We start from the raw sequence: 16312 nt of genomic DNA, 5'->3' as shown, positions 1-16312 counted from the left end.
GTTGCCTTCAGAATAAAATAAGGTTATTTAATTCGTTAATTAAATAATTGTCAATGCCCCAAGGCACAGCACTTTTTTGAGCGTTGACCTCAGTAGAAGGTCTGCTGCCGTGAATTTTACACCTCTCCCACTTAGCGGAGAGTGGGGTGTGGTACAGGACATCTCCCCGAACGCGTGGGTATACTGCATCTACAAGTAGTACAAGATAAATTGAAACCATTGACACCTACTTCGATGGTTCAGTTGTCATCTATGCCGGGGAATTTAGCAGCTCTCATTCAAGCGTTTTTTCAAAATCCAGGTCACACATTTGATTGCAAAACAATCTGTGGTGTCACTCAACAACTAGTGAATAGCATCTTACTTGGCCTTAGGAATGCACAATGACCCATTAGATTTTATACACAAACTAGTAGTTTGGTTGAGTATGTGTGGTGTCCACACAGTTGTTCAAGCAAAACATACAGACATCTGTACATTCTGTGCCTGGACAGTTGAAAGCAATTAACAGAACAATAACGGAGGACAATTTGGAAGAAGATGATGATGATGTGGTTTTATGCAATGAAAGTCTAAATGACAATATGTGTGAAGCTATACCATTACCAATTCTAACATTTCTACAACAGACATCTGCTATCAAAAAATGTCACACACGGCTTGAAGAAGCAGCAGCGCAGGACTCAACATTTAGACGGACACTTGAGAAATTCAATCTAGCCAACACATCAGTGTCATTAGTGTCTCAGAAATGTTCTAGGACAGAAGAATGCACCATATTAAACAGCTTTGTAGAATACACACTTCGGTCTCCTTTCCTTGGAGATGACCTGCTTTGCCTGAAAAGTCTTAGTCTGTATAGTTGTACTCAATGTGGTGACAAGGCCTTACCATCTACAAAGAACATGTCACAATTCATAGTGCAGCCACTTGACGTGTCACAAAAAGGCATCTTAGACACTATTGCACAAATATTACCTGCTCAATCTGAACAATGTGAAACATGTCAGCAGGAAAAGAGCTTATCAACATATGAAGTAATTAACAGCCCACAGACCTTACTTCTCCTGTTAAGAGCTGGCACAAAAATTCCAAAAACGTTCAATTTATCCTGTCTGTACCACCAAAATGAGTATGCTTTGACCAGTATGTGTGTATTTTTCGACAGGCCACCATATGCGTCATTGTACATCCTTAAAGATCATAAATGGCATATCTGGACAAATGAATCGAATGACACAGCAGGCTATACCTTTGATGCAAAGAACATCCGCTCGACAGCACACAAAGACAGTAGTCACAAGTAGTTTCTATGTCGTGTCATACGAGAAAATAAACAGTCGAGAAATAATCAAGTTTCGTCAGGACAAACAAATGCATAAATGCACAGACAGATGCAATCAACGCACACAAGTGACACCCATTCCAAAGCTAGAGGTAACTCCTTGACCTGACTTAGCTTGCGTAGAGAAAGTGATTTCATGTCAATGCCCCAAGGCACAGCACTTTTTTGAGCGTTGACCCCAGTAGAAGGTCTGCTGCTGTGAATTTTACACCTCTCCCGCTTAGCGGAGAGTGTGGTGTGGTAGAGGACATCTCCCCGAACGCGTGGGTATGTCCAGATAGTTGCCTCGCGGAGGCCTCTTTGTCCAGTGTCCATTCTGGGTCCGGAAACGGTACTTTTTTCAGCGTTGACCACAGTAGAAGGTCTGCTGCTGTGAATTTTACACCTCTCCCGCTTAGCGGAGAGTGGGGTGTGGTACAGGACATCTCCCCGAACGCGTGGGTATGTCCAGATAGTTGCCTCGCGGAGCCGTCTTTTGTCCAGTGTCCATTCTGGGTCCGGAAACGGTACTTTTTGTCAGCCTTGACCCCAGTAGAAGGTCTGCTGCTGTGAATTTTACACCTCTCCCGCTTAGCGGAGAGTGTGGTGTGGTAGAGGACATCTCCCCGAACGTGTGGGTATGTCCAGATAGTTGCCTCGCGGAGGCCTCTTTGTCCAGTGTCCATTCTGGGTCCTGAAACGGTACTTTTTGTCAGCATTGACCCCAGTAGAAGGTCTGCTGCTGTGAATTTTACACCTCTCCCGCTTAGCGGAGAGTGTGGTGTGGTAGAGGACATCTCCCCGAACGTGTGGGTATGTCCAGATAGTTGCCTCGCGGAGGCCTCTTTGTCCAGTGTCCATTCTGGGTCCGGAAACGGTACTTTTTTCAGCGTTGACCACAGTAGAAGGTCTGCTGCTGTGAATTTTACACCTCTCCCGCTTAGCGGAGAGTGGGGTGTGGTACAGGACATCTCCCCGAACGCGTGGGTATGTCCAGATAGTTGCCTCGCGGAGCCGTCTTTTGTCCAGTGTCCATTCTGGGTCCGGAAACGGTACTTTTTGTCAGCCTTGACCCCAGTAGAAGGTCTGCTGCTGTGAATTTTACACCTCTCCCGCTTAGCGGAGAGTGTGGTGTGGTAGAGGACATCTCCCCGAACGTGTGGGTATGTCCAGATAGTTGCCTCGCGGAGGCCTCTTTGTCCAGTGTCCATTCTGGGTCCGGAAACGGTACTTTTTGTCAGCATTGACCCCAGTAGAAGGTCTGCTGCTGTGAATTTTACACCTCTCCCGCTTAGCGGAGAGTGGGGTGTGGTACAGGACATCTCCCCGAACGCGTGGGTATGTCCAGATAGTTGCCTCGCGGAGCCGTCTTTTGTCCAGTGTCCATTCTGGGTCCGGAAACGGTACTTTTTGTCAGCCTTGACCCCAGTAGAAGGTCTGCTGCTGTGAATTTTACACCTCTCCCGCTTAGCGGAGAGTGTGGTGTGGTAGAGGACATCTCCCCGAACGTGTGGGTTTGTCCAGATAGTTGCCTCGCGGAGGCCTCTTTGTCCAGTGTCCATTCTGGGTCCGGAAACGGTACTTTTTGTCAGCATTGACCCCAGTAGAAGGTCTGCTGCTGTGAATTTTACACCTCTCCCGCTTAGCGGAGAGTGTGGTGTGGTAGAGGACATCTCCCCGAACGTGTGGGTATGTCCAGATAGTTGCCTCGCGGAGGCCTCTTTGTCCAGTGTCCATTCTGGGTCCGGAAACGGTACTTTTTTCAGCGTTGACCACAGTAGAAGGTCTGCTGCTGTGAATTTTACACCTCTCCCGCTTAGCGGAGAGTGTGGTGTGGTATAGGACATCTCCCCGAACGCGTGGGTATGTCCAGATAGTTGCCTTGCGGAGCCGTCTTTTGTCCAGTGTCCACTTTATAAAGTCCATGCACTCCAGTGAATAGCATGTATCCATTTAGATAACTTTATTATTATTATTATAAGGATTTAATTACTTATTCTTACACAGAAACATAATGTGTGTCTTATAGCATCATATAGCATCATTTAAATGCTTAATTTGTAGTTTTAATGTGCAAATTAAACTTTTTTTCAATACTCTAGAGGGTACTCTTATTTTGAAGAGATCGTCCACCGGAAGTCTTAAATTAGCTCACTAGATTAGCTCACTAGACGCTGCCGCGAGTTCCCATCTGTGGGTTGATTGAGCTCGCTAAATTAACAGATTTAACTCACAAACAAACACAAAAAATGGCTGGACTAGGAGAACAAACTGTGGTGGTGGATTTACAGTCAAAGCCCTTTTCGAGAATGAAGGACTTCAAGAAAAGCTTGCCATTGTAACGAAGGGTCGGCATGATATGATCAGCCATGGTAAGGATATTCATTTATTACATGCGATGCGATACGATAGTACCCGGGCCGGCTGGGCGCTGGGCTGGCTATATAGTTGTTGTGAACTTGTGGCTGCAGGACAGGTGCTCACTGGCCGAGTCTCTCTCAAACTCAGTGCCCACTTGGTTGTAACGCTGCGGAGCTCTCTCTCTCTCTCTCTCTCTGCAGCAGTGTGTGTGTTGGTGGTGTGTGTGTGTGTGTGTGTGTGTGTGTGTGTGTGTGTGTGTGTGTGGGTGGTGTGTGTGTGTGTGTGTGGGTGGTGTGTGTGTGAGACGCAACTTAGCCTGTTGTAGCGCCACCATGAGGCTGATTTGAAAACTGTCAAGGGATTCGATTTCCCAAAAGTTGCGTAACTGATCTGACAGTGCCTGTTCCTCTCCGACGCTGATGTGCATCACTTCAATGTCCACACTCCACAACTTCAGTTATGATATTTAGCGTGGTGACTTCTCCTTGCACCAGCCATCCAAATACACTTTCCAGTGCAACTAGTCCTTCATTCAGACTGTCTCTCCATTTTTCCTGTGACCATTTTCCAATATTGGTCTCCGCCAATAGGACTCCTAATTCCACTGCATCCATCCCTATGATGGGTACATCTGCTATGGGCATTCCTTTTGCTTTTTTAAATTATCTTTCCGTTTGGCTCTTTAATCATAGAAGAGCTCAACTTGGGTGTTTCCAATAAATAATAATAATAATAATAATAATAAAACTTTATTTGTATAGCACCTTTCATGACATGAAATGCAGCTCAAAGTGCTTTACAGAGCAATGGAGAAAGAAAGAAAAGCAAGGCAACGACATTAAAAAACAAGCAGTAATGCAATACAGTGAGGACATGAATAACAAAAAATAAAAGATCAATTAAAAGCAATGTTGTAGAAGTGGGTCTTGAGCTGTGCTTTAAAAATGTCTACAGAGGCTGCCTGACGAAGCCTACAGTGGGAGCTTGTTCCATGCCGTCGGCCCGTAGAAGCAAAAAGCTTCTTCCCTGTATTTTTTTGTTGCCATTTGTTTAGGCAAAGAGAGCAGGCCAGCAGTGGAAGACCTTAGGGGGCGGTTTGGGACATATTTAGGCAGGCAGTCATGTAGGTAGGAAGGTGCGAGACCATTGAGAGCTTTATACACAAGTAAAATAATTTTAAAAACAATCCTAAAAACAACCGGAAGCCAGTGCATCAATGCTTTGTTTGTTCTTAATATTTCTCAAATGAGCCTTCACTTTCCTGCAGGTAATTATCTGGGTTGTTTTGGAACCAAACACATACAACTGGCAGGTTAAGTGCTCTGGAGATATCCTCTTTAATGAAACTGCGGGTGCTACCCCCATAATAGGCACCTGGCTACTTGGCTTTGCGTTGGTGCATCTATCCAAATGGTAGCTGTCTGCAGTAATACTGTAGTACTATTGTCAGAGTCGCTTGCTACACTAGCCTACTAACTGCATCTGCAACACTGTGGTCAGCCTGTCTGTCGTTGCTGTGGTCGGCGTGTCTATTATGCGCTCATTGCGCTGTATATTGACTGGCTGTTTGATTGCAAATTGTTTTGTGGTGTCTGCGCCCGCACTCTTCACAGTGAATGCCCTGCGTTCTACAATTACGCGCGTCATGCCTGCCTGCAGACATACAAAACACCTGCCTTGTTTCCTCAGTGTTTATGTCATGTTATACAGTATATGTAATTTCACGGTTATATTAGCAAAAGCCTATTGTTTGCATATATAATTCATTCTTTATTGTTTGATGATCTTAAACCTAAACTAAAGTTAGATTAGATTATTTTAAATGTTAAATAATTGATAGTTTTCTGTTTTTCTGTTCTTTCATTCTTTATTTTTTAAGTTTCTTTTATTCTGAAATGTTTTATGAAGCCGACAAGTCGTCTTATTTTTGATGAAATTAAACTAATAATAATTAGCACAATTGGGCCGCCGCCGATTTATTAACAAATAATAATAGAAGACACCTCACGAATCGATTCAACCATTGTGAGCTTGTAGTACGAATACGACAATGGAGAGTATCTGGAGTATATATCCCTATGGGATATGCAGCTTGTTTATACTTCACTGTGCAACGGTCCTATGCTGGAAAATAGCAGATATGCAAACTCACAGGACATCTCATTCAAGACACTGAACTTGCAGATCTGCCATTTTTGCCATCCAAATGCATCATATGGTTAAATGGGCCCTAACCCTAAGAGATGCAGAAATTAACTAGAAAAAGTGCCCGTCTGGGCACAGGTCTCCACCAGGAGGATAGGAGTGTGTGTGATGTTTCGCAAAATGTTTAGGAGTAATTTAAACATGCTAATCTTGCCAGACTAAGTTTGCCAGTTAACCTGGATATGTTGAGGCTTGATTCGGTTTCATGAAAGCGATGCCACACTAGTTACCATGGAAACTAATGCTGTGGACTTGGCCTGCTCTGGACCAGGCTAACAGCCAGGTTTAACCTAATTCTGATGTCTTTACTGTTCATTAAGCAGTCAATCTGATCACAAACCAATGACTTTTTCCACACTTATTACATTATTATGGGTTTATGTTGCCTTGTTTATGTCGGTCTGCATTAAAGGACTAATTTAAGCACTATATACAAAATCAAAGAAACAAAAGATATAGGCTGCACAACCTCATCATAACAGCTTGTGAGCTTGTAGATCAGCTACTTCCCCAGAATAGGTTTGCTGTGGTGCAAGTGGTAAAGAAGTATTATGAAAAAAAGCTGGCATTACTACCCCACACCATCTGCACTTGCAATATGAACACTTTTATTACTCTTCAGTTCAGGATTGACCATTACCATTTATTGCAAAGCTATTGCATTTTGTTTGGCGGTTTGGGTCTACTCATGTGATATTACAGATTACCTGTACAACATACAGAATCTGAGATCACAAACCCCCCAGAGCAGAGCATGTGATAAAGACATTACCTGAACAACATAACAACTTTCAATGTAGGCCTATGCCATATACCACGTAGATACATAGAACAATCCATAAATCACATTATCACCAAATCACCCATTACAGAACTAGATACTACATATCATAGAAGTACAACCCATAAATCACATATAATCACAGAATCACCCATTACTGAACTAAATGCCACAGGGAGCAGGCCGGGGAGGTGGAGGGAATTTGAACTCCGACATATGAACAACTAGCTGTCTCAGCTATGTAGCTGTAGAGTGAACACAGAGTAGTGACTCCTTAAATGCCTGACGTACTGTCGGCATGTGTGAAGTTAGCTTGAAGCAAATGAGAAACAGACATTAGTGGGAGTATATTATGAATAATTATTAGCGAATGAATGGGGGGGTCCGGGCAGAGAGAATTAGAAGTAGCCTCCTGCGTTCGATGTCGTGATGGACTATGACTGCGCTGGATGATGGATTTCGTGCCTGAGAAGAGAATTGGGAAAAACAGCAAGAATTAGAATCCATTTGATTACAGCATCACATTAACCCTATAACACTAAACCCAACCTTTTGGGTTGACCCGATGTAATATATTAAAAAAAAAAAAAAAATTAAGAGAATTTTACTTTATCAACGCTTCCTTTGAAGATACAAAATATGTCATCGATGTAGCGGAAACACTTCACAAACTTAGATTGGTATATGTTAACAGAAGGGTCGATGACATATTTTGTATCTTTAAAGGAAGCGTTGGTGAAGTAAAATCCTCTTTTTTTTCCTTTAAAAAAAAAATAGCCCATACATAAGTTAGCATAATTTGGCGCAAGAAATTTAACCCATACCTGTGCCAGAAACCTGTACATAAAAGTAGGAAATAGTTGTATTTCAGGACATATGAAGCCACAATAGACAGTCTGAAGCAAAAGCTTGTCCCATCTGAAGTCACACATGAGTACTCATGGGGTGAAGGGGAAATACTTTAACTTTTTACAGTTTGTGGCAACGGTTTTGTTCAGAGGTATAATCTGAAGACTCGCATGATAATTCATATAGGGTAAAAAAAAAACTTTTACTTTGTTGAGATGCAGGGTGATCTGAAGAAACACATGAGGACTCATACAGGGGGAAAAGCCTATTTACCGGGGCAGATTCCTGAGCATGGCACCCAGGTTTTCGATGGGTCTCTCGGTCGTGCGCCACAGGAGGGTCACACCACACAGGTCGATCAGCGTGCCGTCCACCAGTTCCTGCTCGCTGCCCACCTGGATGGAAACATGAGAAGATATACCATTTGGTTGATGTTGTTGTTTTTGTTTGTGGATACAAAAAGCTTGAGAGTATATTTCTATGTTGTGGTCCTTAGAGTGCCATGTGTGTTTGGGGGTAGGAGGGTAGCAGAGATATACATGTAAAATGAATCAAACATTGACCCTTTCGTTTCGAAGCAGTTAGCTCTTCAACAGGCAAATGACAGAAAACAGAACAAATACAAAAATCATTAATTGTGTCCCAATTAGGGAACAGAAAACAAAGAAATAATGAACCTTATCCTAGAAGAAAGGCTTTATATCAAATTCCTCATTTAGACAATCAGGAGACATGGTATTGAGGAAATGTATATCCAATGGCTTGGAAAAGTAACCTTTCAAGATCGCCACCTCTGGGTGGTTTTTCAACCTGATATTTTCAACCTCAATACCAACATTATGACAAAACAAATCACGGAACGCAGTGAATCAAGCTGGAAACCAGGCTAATCTACCAGAGTAATGTGCGGTTGATGCGGTGCACAAAATCATCAAAACTACATTGTTTTCGCACAACCTTGCCAGGCTATATGATGTAGCCTACATAAATGTAGACCTGCCAAATATATGTCGCACACCTGGATTTTGGTAGACTCGGTGCGATTGAGGGGTGAAGTTGCGTCATTGCTGCATTTTATAATTTTCTATGTTTATCATAGAGGAGCGCTACAACTTTACCAACTTGTTTTGTAAAGTAGCGTCTAGCCTATACGTACATACATAAACCTGGTAGGTCAATGGGAGTAGTCTACAAACAAACCTACCACTTTTATCATTGTGCAAAAGTGTGATGGAATCCAATCGCCTCACCCACCACCAACCCTGCTACCACCTGTTGTTTATATGGGGGAGTCCCTATGGTTGGGACTGATGCCCTTGATCAGAGTATACTAAAAGGTTTTTTGGTAGGTAGGTTTAGAATTGGATCTGCTTTTTAGTGAAAAGCAGATCCAATTCATTGCCAAACCATAATACTTATATTGCTCATTTTATATTCAATAAATATATATTCGATCCATTGATGAACGGAATTACGAGCGGATCCCATATAGTCCTCACCCTTTTCCCCCTCGCCTTGGGGTCATCCCGGAGGGTTAAGACCGAGCCGCAGACCGAGATCTCCCTCCACGGGCCGGGGGTGAAGCCAGGGAGCGGTTGCATCACCAGCACGCCGTTGGTGGTCAGTCCGTCCATCTGTCCATTCGACTCCCATTTTACTGCATCCGGCTACAGGGAGAGGAAGGGAGAGGTGAAAGAATCCTAATATTATAGCAGCAATCCCACAAAATACTCTGTTACAAGTACATGCCCCATATTAAAAGTTATACTTAAGTTGGTACTGGCATCAAAATATGTATAATGTAATGACAATGTACCAAATCTTTACAAAAGTAGCAGATCTAAAAGCTCACACATCACATCACACTGTGACATGCTGAGAACGCCGGATGCATGCTTTTGGTTAGACATACCATTGGTCCGATATCTCAAACCCTAACCCTAACCTCCCATGGCGCAGCACACCTAAACCTAACCCTCCCAACCCTTAACGCACCCCTCACCAACCTTAATCCAGTCGGACCAATGCCATGTCTAACCAATGCTATGTTATGCCTCCCGAGAACGCCAACCCCTGTGCGGGGTGCATACTTAGTTTAGACTAGTCATTGGTTAGACATGGGTTAAGGTTAGGTTTAGGTGTGCTGCCCCGGGGGAGGTTAGGTTTAGGGTGAGGGTTTGAGATAGGTTGTAGTTTTAGGACTAATGACTGGACTAACCAATGACTAGTCTAAACCAAAAACTGTCTAAACTAAGTACTGCACCCCCACTGTGCTGCACTAAATGGAACAGAGCCTTCATTAGAATCAATGGTGATTTTCTTTTTTTCTTTTTCTTTTACTCTTGACTCTTTTGAAACACTATCGCCTGCCGCGGGTGTTCCATGGCTGGTGCCGCTGCCGGAAAATGCACTCACTCTCCCTTGTTGCTTCTCGCCCTCAGGGCGTCTTACTGGTAGTTAATAGACACAATTTAATTTCACATTTCATAACTTACACCCAGGAAGATGTTCTTGTCGGAGTCGAAGCCGGCAGCGTAGATGTGTGCCGTGTAAGGCGGGCTCCTCTGGCAGATGATGCGGCAGGCGAACCGTGAGACCGTATCGGACACCGCGTCAGCCTGAACCAACACATAGTCAATTTCTCTCCCCGCGGACCTCCCTATCTGTTATAGACAAACGACACAATGCATTTCACTGTATAGTATAAACCACTTTCACCCTAATGTTCCTCAGAATATAGCATTTTTTGCATTTTCACATTTTAATTGATCAATCAATCAATTGTGTTCCACCTTGGATCAACTATGTATTATGCTTTATTTATTGGCATATGTATTGGTACATTTATGTTCATTCATTGGTTATAATTATTATCAATAATATCTTAGCATTTTGGTAATTATTTGGGGAACCCAGTTGCAATACAGTCACGGCCAACAGGTTATGAATTGCTGATGTTATGCATAATGGATTGTACCGACCTGAAACATGTCCGTATTGCTGTCCTCTGCGTATTCCACTATGACCGTGGTGACTGGGGTGACGAAAGTCATGCTGCTCTGGCCTGACGGGCCACAATTGTTGACGGACTATATGAAACACAGAGAGGTTCACTGTTAGAAAAAAAGTGAAATAAGTCCCAAATCTGAGTACTTATTCCTCCACCCCTGATTGTACCTTATTGCTGCCCTTGTGTACAGTGCTTGCTTTCACACCGTTGGCTTTGGGTCTCTTGTACAAAGTGAAGTGGCTTTTGGTGCTGAAGTCACTGTGCCTGAAGAGAAGAGGGAAGTGATGGAAGTGCTGTTTTGGTTCAGATCTTTGGAACAGCAAGTATACATGCATGGGCACCATGGAGTCGTTCTTATGTGCAATGGTGTATTAACTTTGTATTTAGGGTTTTTTCCTGGAGGCTGAACATTCAAACGGGCCAATGAAATAAACAGTAATATAGTGACAACACACTATCACCCCCTCCCCTAACCCCTTATCATACAACTACAGCTATGGATGCGGCTTCAGTTCAGGTGGATCACCACCCATCACCACCCACCAGGCAAACCAGGCATACTTCATGAACTGGTGGGCGTGTCCACATAAAAGCATGATTTTAACAAATAATGTACACTTTTTGGAAAAACGTTCTTCCTCCGTATATTATTATAATATGATCATGTTTTAGGGTGGAAAAGAATCGTGGCACTCCATCTTTAAGTATCTTCACCAAATAAATGATCTGATCTACAAACTTTAAGCAGAATCACAAAGAGCTAGCAGGAGCTATTTTGCACACCAGAGCTGGCAGTAAACACAAGCTGAGCTCACTGTTGTTTTACCCACCATGATGGCTGGTAAACCACTCTTTCAAAATAGCGAAAACAACCGATCAACAAGTTCACAATGCGTCACATAGTGACACCTTGTGAGCTTGCGGATCGGCAATTTTCTCTACATTTGTTATGACAACATGACCCATCGGACTGAGGCCGATGTTTGCTATATACTGTAACAACAAGAACCCCAAAAATGTAAAACCAACACAACTTGGGTCGTAATACTTGGGGTGACCTAATGATGAGTGACATGGTTGCAGTGGGAACATGGTCAATAGACTCTATGCACAGCAGCCATATTGGAAATAAATAGGGCTGCTTCCTTACTTCCTGTATAGGTGTTACCAATGATTCTAATGAAGACTCCCTTCCATTTAGTGCAGCACAGTGTTTGCCAACCTTTTTTAATTTCAAACCCACTTAATTGTCTGAGTTACACACCTGTAAGAGGCCATTTGGAACCAGCACCCTGACTTTGTTTGACCAGAATGGAACAGAGTGGTACGACTAAGGAAGTAAGGAGGAGGCACAATGCATTTCCAATATGGCTGCTATTCAATGGATATTAATATATGAGTGTTTCATACCCCAGGACACTGAGCTCCCCATATTTGACTAGAGTATGGGAGGCCTGGGAGTCGTAGCTTTGTCCCCGTGAGGCGGAGTTTGATGCCTGGGAGTCGTAGCTTTGTCCCCGTGAGGCGGAGTTTGATGCCTGGGAGTCGTAGCTTTGTGCCCGTGAGGCGGAGTCTGATGCCTGGGAGTCGTAGCTTTGTGCCCGTGAGGCGGGGTTTGATGCCTTAGGGGCGGAGCTTTGTGCCCATGAGGCGGAGTTTGATGCCTGGGAGTCGTAGCTTTGTGCCCGTGAGGCGGAGTCTGATGCCTGGGAGTCGTAGCTTTGTGCCCGTGAGGCGGGGTTTGATGCCTTAGGGGCGGAGCTTGGTCCCCGTGAGGCGGAGTTTGATGCCTTAGGGGCGGAGCTTGGTCCCCGTGAGGCGGAGTTTGATGCCTTAGGGGCGGAGCTTGGTCCCCGTGAGTCGGAGTTTGATGCCTTAGGGGCGGAGCTTGGTCCCCGTGAGTCGGATTTTGATGCCTTAGGGGCGGAGCTTGGTCCCAGTGAGGCGGAGTTTGATGCCTGTGAGTCGTAGCTTTGTGCCGAAGAGTCGGAGTCTGATGCCTGGGAGTCGTAGCTTTGTGCCCGTGAGTCGGAGTCTGATGCCTGGGAGTCGTAGCTTTGTGCCCGTGAGTCGGAGTCTGATGCCTTAGGGACGGAGCTTGGTCCCCGTGAGGCGGAGCTTTGTGCCGGTGAGGCGGAGCTTGGTCCCCGTGAGGCGGAGCTTTGTGCCGGTAAGGCGGGGTTTGATGCCCGTGAGGCGGAGCTTGGTCCCCGTGAGGCGGAGCTTTGTGCCAGTGAGGCGGAGCTTAATCCCTGTGAGGCGGAGCTTGGTCCTCGTGAGGCGGAGCTTTGTGCCGGTGAGGCGGAGCTTGGTCCTCGTGAGGCGGAGCTTTGTGCCGGTGAGGCGGAGCTTTGTCCTCGTGAGGCGGAGTGTGTTGCCTTTGAGGCAGAGCTTGGTCCTCTTGTGGCGGACCCTGTAGACACAAGAAATCATTAACATAATTACTGTAGTACTTTTTTTTTCTCTACATTTTATCCCACAGTTTTTGTAACCCATTTCTTTCACCCAGTGTCAATTGTCTATATTGTAATCATGGGCGCTACACTCCCTCTGCTAACTTGGGGAGAGCAACCGATTGACCTCATGCTTACTTCAAGTAGACCAAGGCAGCCTGGATCAGTTCTGTGCCACATCCAGATTGGAATCAGATTTGTTTAAATAAGTCTAAACTCAAACAAGTCACGTGGAATCCGATTCTTACAAATGTGACTTGTGTCACATGCAGAGGTGGTTTCAAATGTGAAATCTGTCTCAGTCTGAACGCAGTAACCTGATCTAAATCAGATGTGACAAGTTGTATGTGACTTGTTTGTGTTTACACTTATTTAAATAGTGCTCGGGCCCTAATAAGAATCATTGTGATTTCAATAGGGCTTTGCACTACTGTGCAGTTCTTGGGCCCTAAGAATAATAATAATACTAAACTACACCTCAATCATTATGAAAGCTCACCACTTTGAGATTTCTTCGAGCTGCTCGCAGTATTCTGTGAACTCTTCGCAGGATCCCGTGTATTCTTTGAGGACCGGGACGTCATTGTTCACTGCAGGGAGAAAGAGAGGGGAGGGGGGGGGGGGGTGCGGTGTTGTTAATTTCAGCTCATTCATCCAACCATAAATGGTACATTTATATAGCGCTTTTATCCAAAGCACTTTACATAGATTGTACATTACATTCACCCATACCACATACACAGATGTCGGAGCAAACCAACCTGCACATTGGGAGCAATTTGGGGTTCAGTCTTGTTCAAGGACACTTCAACGCTACATGTTTATAATTATAACAACTTATAACAAGGACACTTTGTAGCTAAGTTGTGTGTTTTGAGTGCATTTTAAATTAAGTTAATAGGAGACAAGAACAAAACCTTATTTAAAACATTGTCATCAGTGATTACATTGTCATCAGTGATTACATTGTGAGAGTTGTTTTGTATTATTGATTTGATTGATTGATTGAATACTGAAAGTCAGAAATGTAAACAGCATGTGGTAGAGTAAGCCATTAAAGCTAAAAGTAAAATAATGTTTTCTTCTTTTTTTTTTACCTCTTCCACCTCGTACAGTTGTATTGTGCTATACGTACATTGCTATACGTACATTGCACAATCACTGGTTTCCTTTAAAAAGGGTCTGAAAACTCACCTGTCACTGTCATCAGGTCAAAGGGAGAGAAGGTGATTGGCTCTCCCCCCCCCCCTTTATGTTTTATTAATGTATTTCTATTCCAACCTGTACATATAGATTTAGTGTGTTTGAGAAACGTATTGTTTGTTGTCACTGTTGTCATTGTCATTGTGAATGAATGCATGGGACCCGAATGGAAACAAGACCGCAAAGTCTTTCTTCGGTGTGTGTGTGTGTGTGTGTGTGTGTGTGTGTGTGTGTGTGTGTGTGTGTGTGTGTGTGTGTGTGTGTGTGTGTGTGTGTGTGTGTGTGTGTGTGTGTGTGTGTGTGTGTGTGTGTGTGTGTGTGTGTGTGTGTGTGTGTGTGTGTGTGTGTGTGTGTGTGTGTGTGTGCGCGCACGAGTGCCTGTGTACGAGTGAAACTGGTCCCTGATATTCAGGTTTTCTGGAGGCAGCAAATGAAAACAAGACAGACACTAATTTTTGAGGAAAATATACGGTAAGTCATTTTCTTTTTAAATCACTTAAATAAAAAGGCAGGCCTGCATAAAACAAAAGGTTGTGTAGCTATTTACAAATAACAAATTAAAGACAGAAGTATTTGGAATTTAATTATTCTATTTTCAAATATTCTAATGGCACTTCTTAGACAAGAATAGCACCTCTCATACCACATTTATTGTAATACCAGTTGTAACATTATTTCCTCAACCAGTATTCCTTTTAACCCATTCTGACCTGAGATCAGATTAAAAAAATGTCTTCTACATCCTGACAGTTTTCTGAAAAAGCTATGTTTCTATGTCAGTCGTTCTTCGATTTTTCAAAAATAGCAGACCTACAAGCTCGTAGCGTGCCACTCGGTGGTGCGCTATGAGCTTGTAGATCTGCTATTTTTCAATAGCTAAAGCATAACGTAATGCTAACACCAAAAGGGATTCCCGCCCAAAATGGGTTTTAAAGTAATCGGATGACGCCTCATTTGTTACATAGGTTTATGTATGATCAATAATGCAGAAAATGCCCACGTGTACAATATTCCATGGATACGCATTTGGGATCTGGTTTGACTTTTCACAACAATATGGCTTGAGAAAAAACATACAAAAAAAGGAAACCTGGCCCTAGATGTGTATGTGGAGGCATTAAAAACACCAGTTTACCTAGATGTGTACTTGGAGTCATTAAAAACATTGTGCCTATTAGATTAGTGCAGTGAGTCTCAAACAAGGTTGTTTCTTATAACAATAAGTTTCAGTGAAATTACATCATTTAAAACCTTTGGTTTGTATTTTTTCTGTGTTTTGGATTTCCTGCCCAATTCAATTCACCTTACCTGTCACAACTTCACAAGTCCTGATGAGTCCAATGTCCTCGTCTGTAGAAATGTAATTGCAATGGATGGAATTACATTCAAATAAGGTAATTGTTGAATGTGTTGTGGTTGCAGTCAATCAAAGTGTCAGGCAGGCTTGATAGTAAAATGTGTACTACCTGCTTTTATACAGAGCAATGAGATACAAACCAACCAACACAGCTCCTCCCGCTCTCTGTCTTGGAGGCAAAGCCCTTCGGGAGGGACTAGCCAGAAAACCTCAAGCATGCTAATTTCCATAAATGTCTAACATTTTGTTGATGTACAGAAAGAATACAAAAGGCATATTATTATATTCCTTGATCAATTTCCTTTGACCATTTGAGATAGAGGGCCAGGCAATGGCATATTTAATCTATCTATAAATGCACCATGTCTCTGTCTGTACAGACAGCGTTACATTCACAGAAAACCGGCCAGTGATAGAACCGCAGTGTTATTGATTAATTGTTAACCCTCCCCTATTTTCCCTATTTACACTTTTTCAAAATCGACCTTAATATTTGACGTGGTGAAACTCACAAAGCGTTTTCCATGAAATATTTCGGTAGATTTTTCATATAAAAAGCAAAGGCTAGCCTCAGTCTTTGATTTCTTCACCTGGTTGGCAGCACAGTATGTAGAACAGCAGAAGTAATATTCCTAAAACATCATAATGTTACATTTTGGTTCTTTTGGTTTTGGTTAAGTACCACCCAATTGATAAAATAAATAAATAATAAATAAATAATGCTTTATTGCTTAAGCTTATGTGGTCACTACTCACTATTCATTGAGTG

At 43.2% G+C, this 16312-nt stretch overlaps 1 protein-coding gene across 3 annotated transcripts; it reads right to left on the bottom strand.

The window, feature by feature from the left end:
- Positions 1-6993: 6993 nt before the first annotated feature.
- Positions 6994-15647, bottom strand: LOC310869305 (uncharacterized protein). Of its 3 annotated transcripts, none has more exons than XM_083779966.1 (10): positions 15495-15647; positions 13483-13573; positions 12166-12943; positions 11941-12018; positions 10698-10794; positions 10502-10609; positions 10016-10183; positions 9020-9187; positions 7794-7915; positions 6994-7136 (listed from the first exon to the last, which is right to left on the bottom strand). In XM_083779966.1, exons 2-10 carry the CDS (start codon positions 13565-13567, stop codon positions 7106-7108), a joined length of 1635 nt encoding a protein of 544 aa, XP_083636092.1. In that variant the 5' UTR covers positions 13568-13573; positions 15495-15647; the 3' UTR covers positions 6994-7105. The 3 variants fall into 3 exon arrangements, with proteins under 3 accessions (XP_083636092.1, XP_083636091.1, XP_083636090.1); XM_083779965.1 differs by having other exon boundaries at positions 11941-12943; positions 13483-13518; positions 13549-13573; XM_083779964.1 differs by having other exon boundaries at positions 11941-12943.
- Positions 15648-16312: the final 665 nt, after the last annotated feature.

This window comes from Protomyctophum parallelum (assembly GCF_964188405.1).
Source record: "Protomyctophum parallelum genome assembly, chromosome: 13".
In the NCBI taxonomy this organism is placed as follows: Eukaryota; Metazoa; Chordata; class Actinopteri; order Myctophiformes; family Myctophidae; genus Protomyctophum; species Protomyctophum parallelum.
Note: the sequence above shows the minus strand (reverse complement) of the source record. Positions and strands in the feature narration are given on the sequence as shown.

What these genes read in the sequence shown, in the direction of transcription:
- LOC310869305 (XM_083779964.1), bottom strand. Translation starts at nt 13,567, where the DNA reads ATGACGTCCCGGTCCTCAAAGAATACACGGGATCCTGCGAAGAGTTCA. An exon ending in GCAATACGGACATGTTTCAG is followed by an intron (nt 10,184 to 10,501) that starts GTCGGTACAATC and finishes TGTCTATAACAG; the next exon opens with ATAGGGAGGTCCGCGGGGAG. An exon ending in ATGCTCAGGAATCTGCCCCG is followed by an intron (nt 7,137 to 7,793) that starts GTAAATAGGCTT and finishes TTCTCTTCTCAG; the next exon opens with GCACGAAATCCATCATCCAG.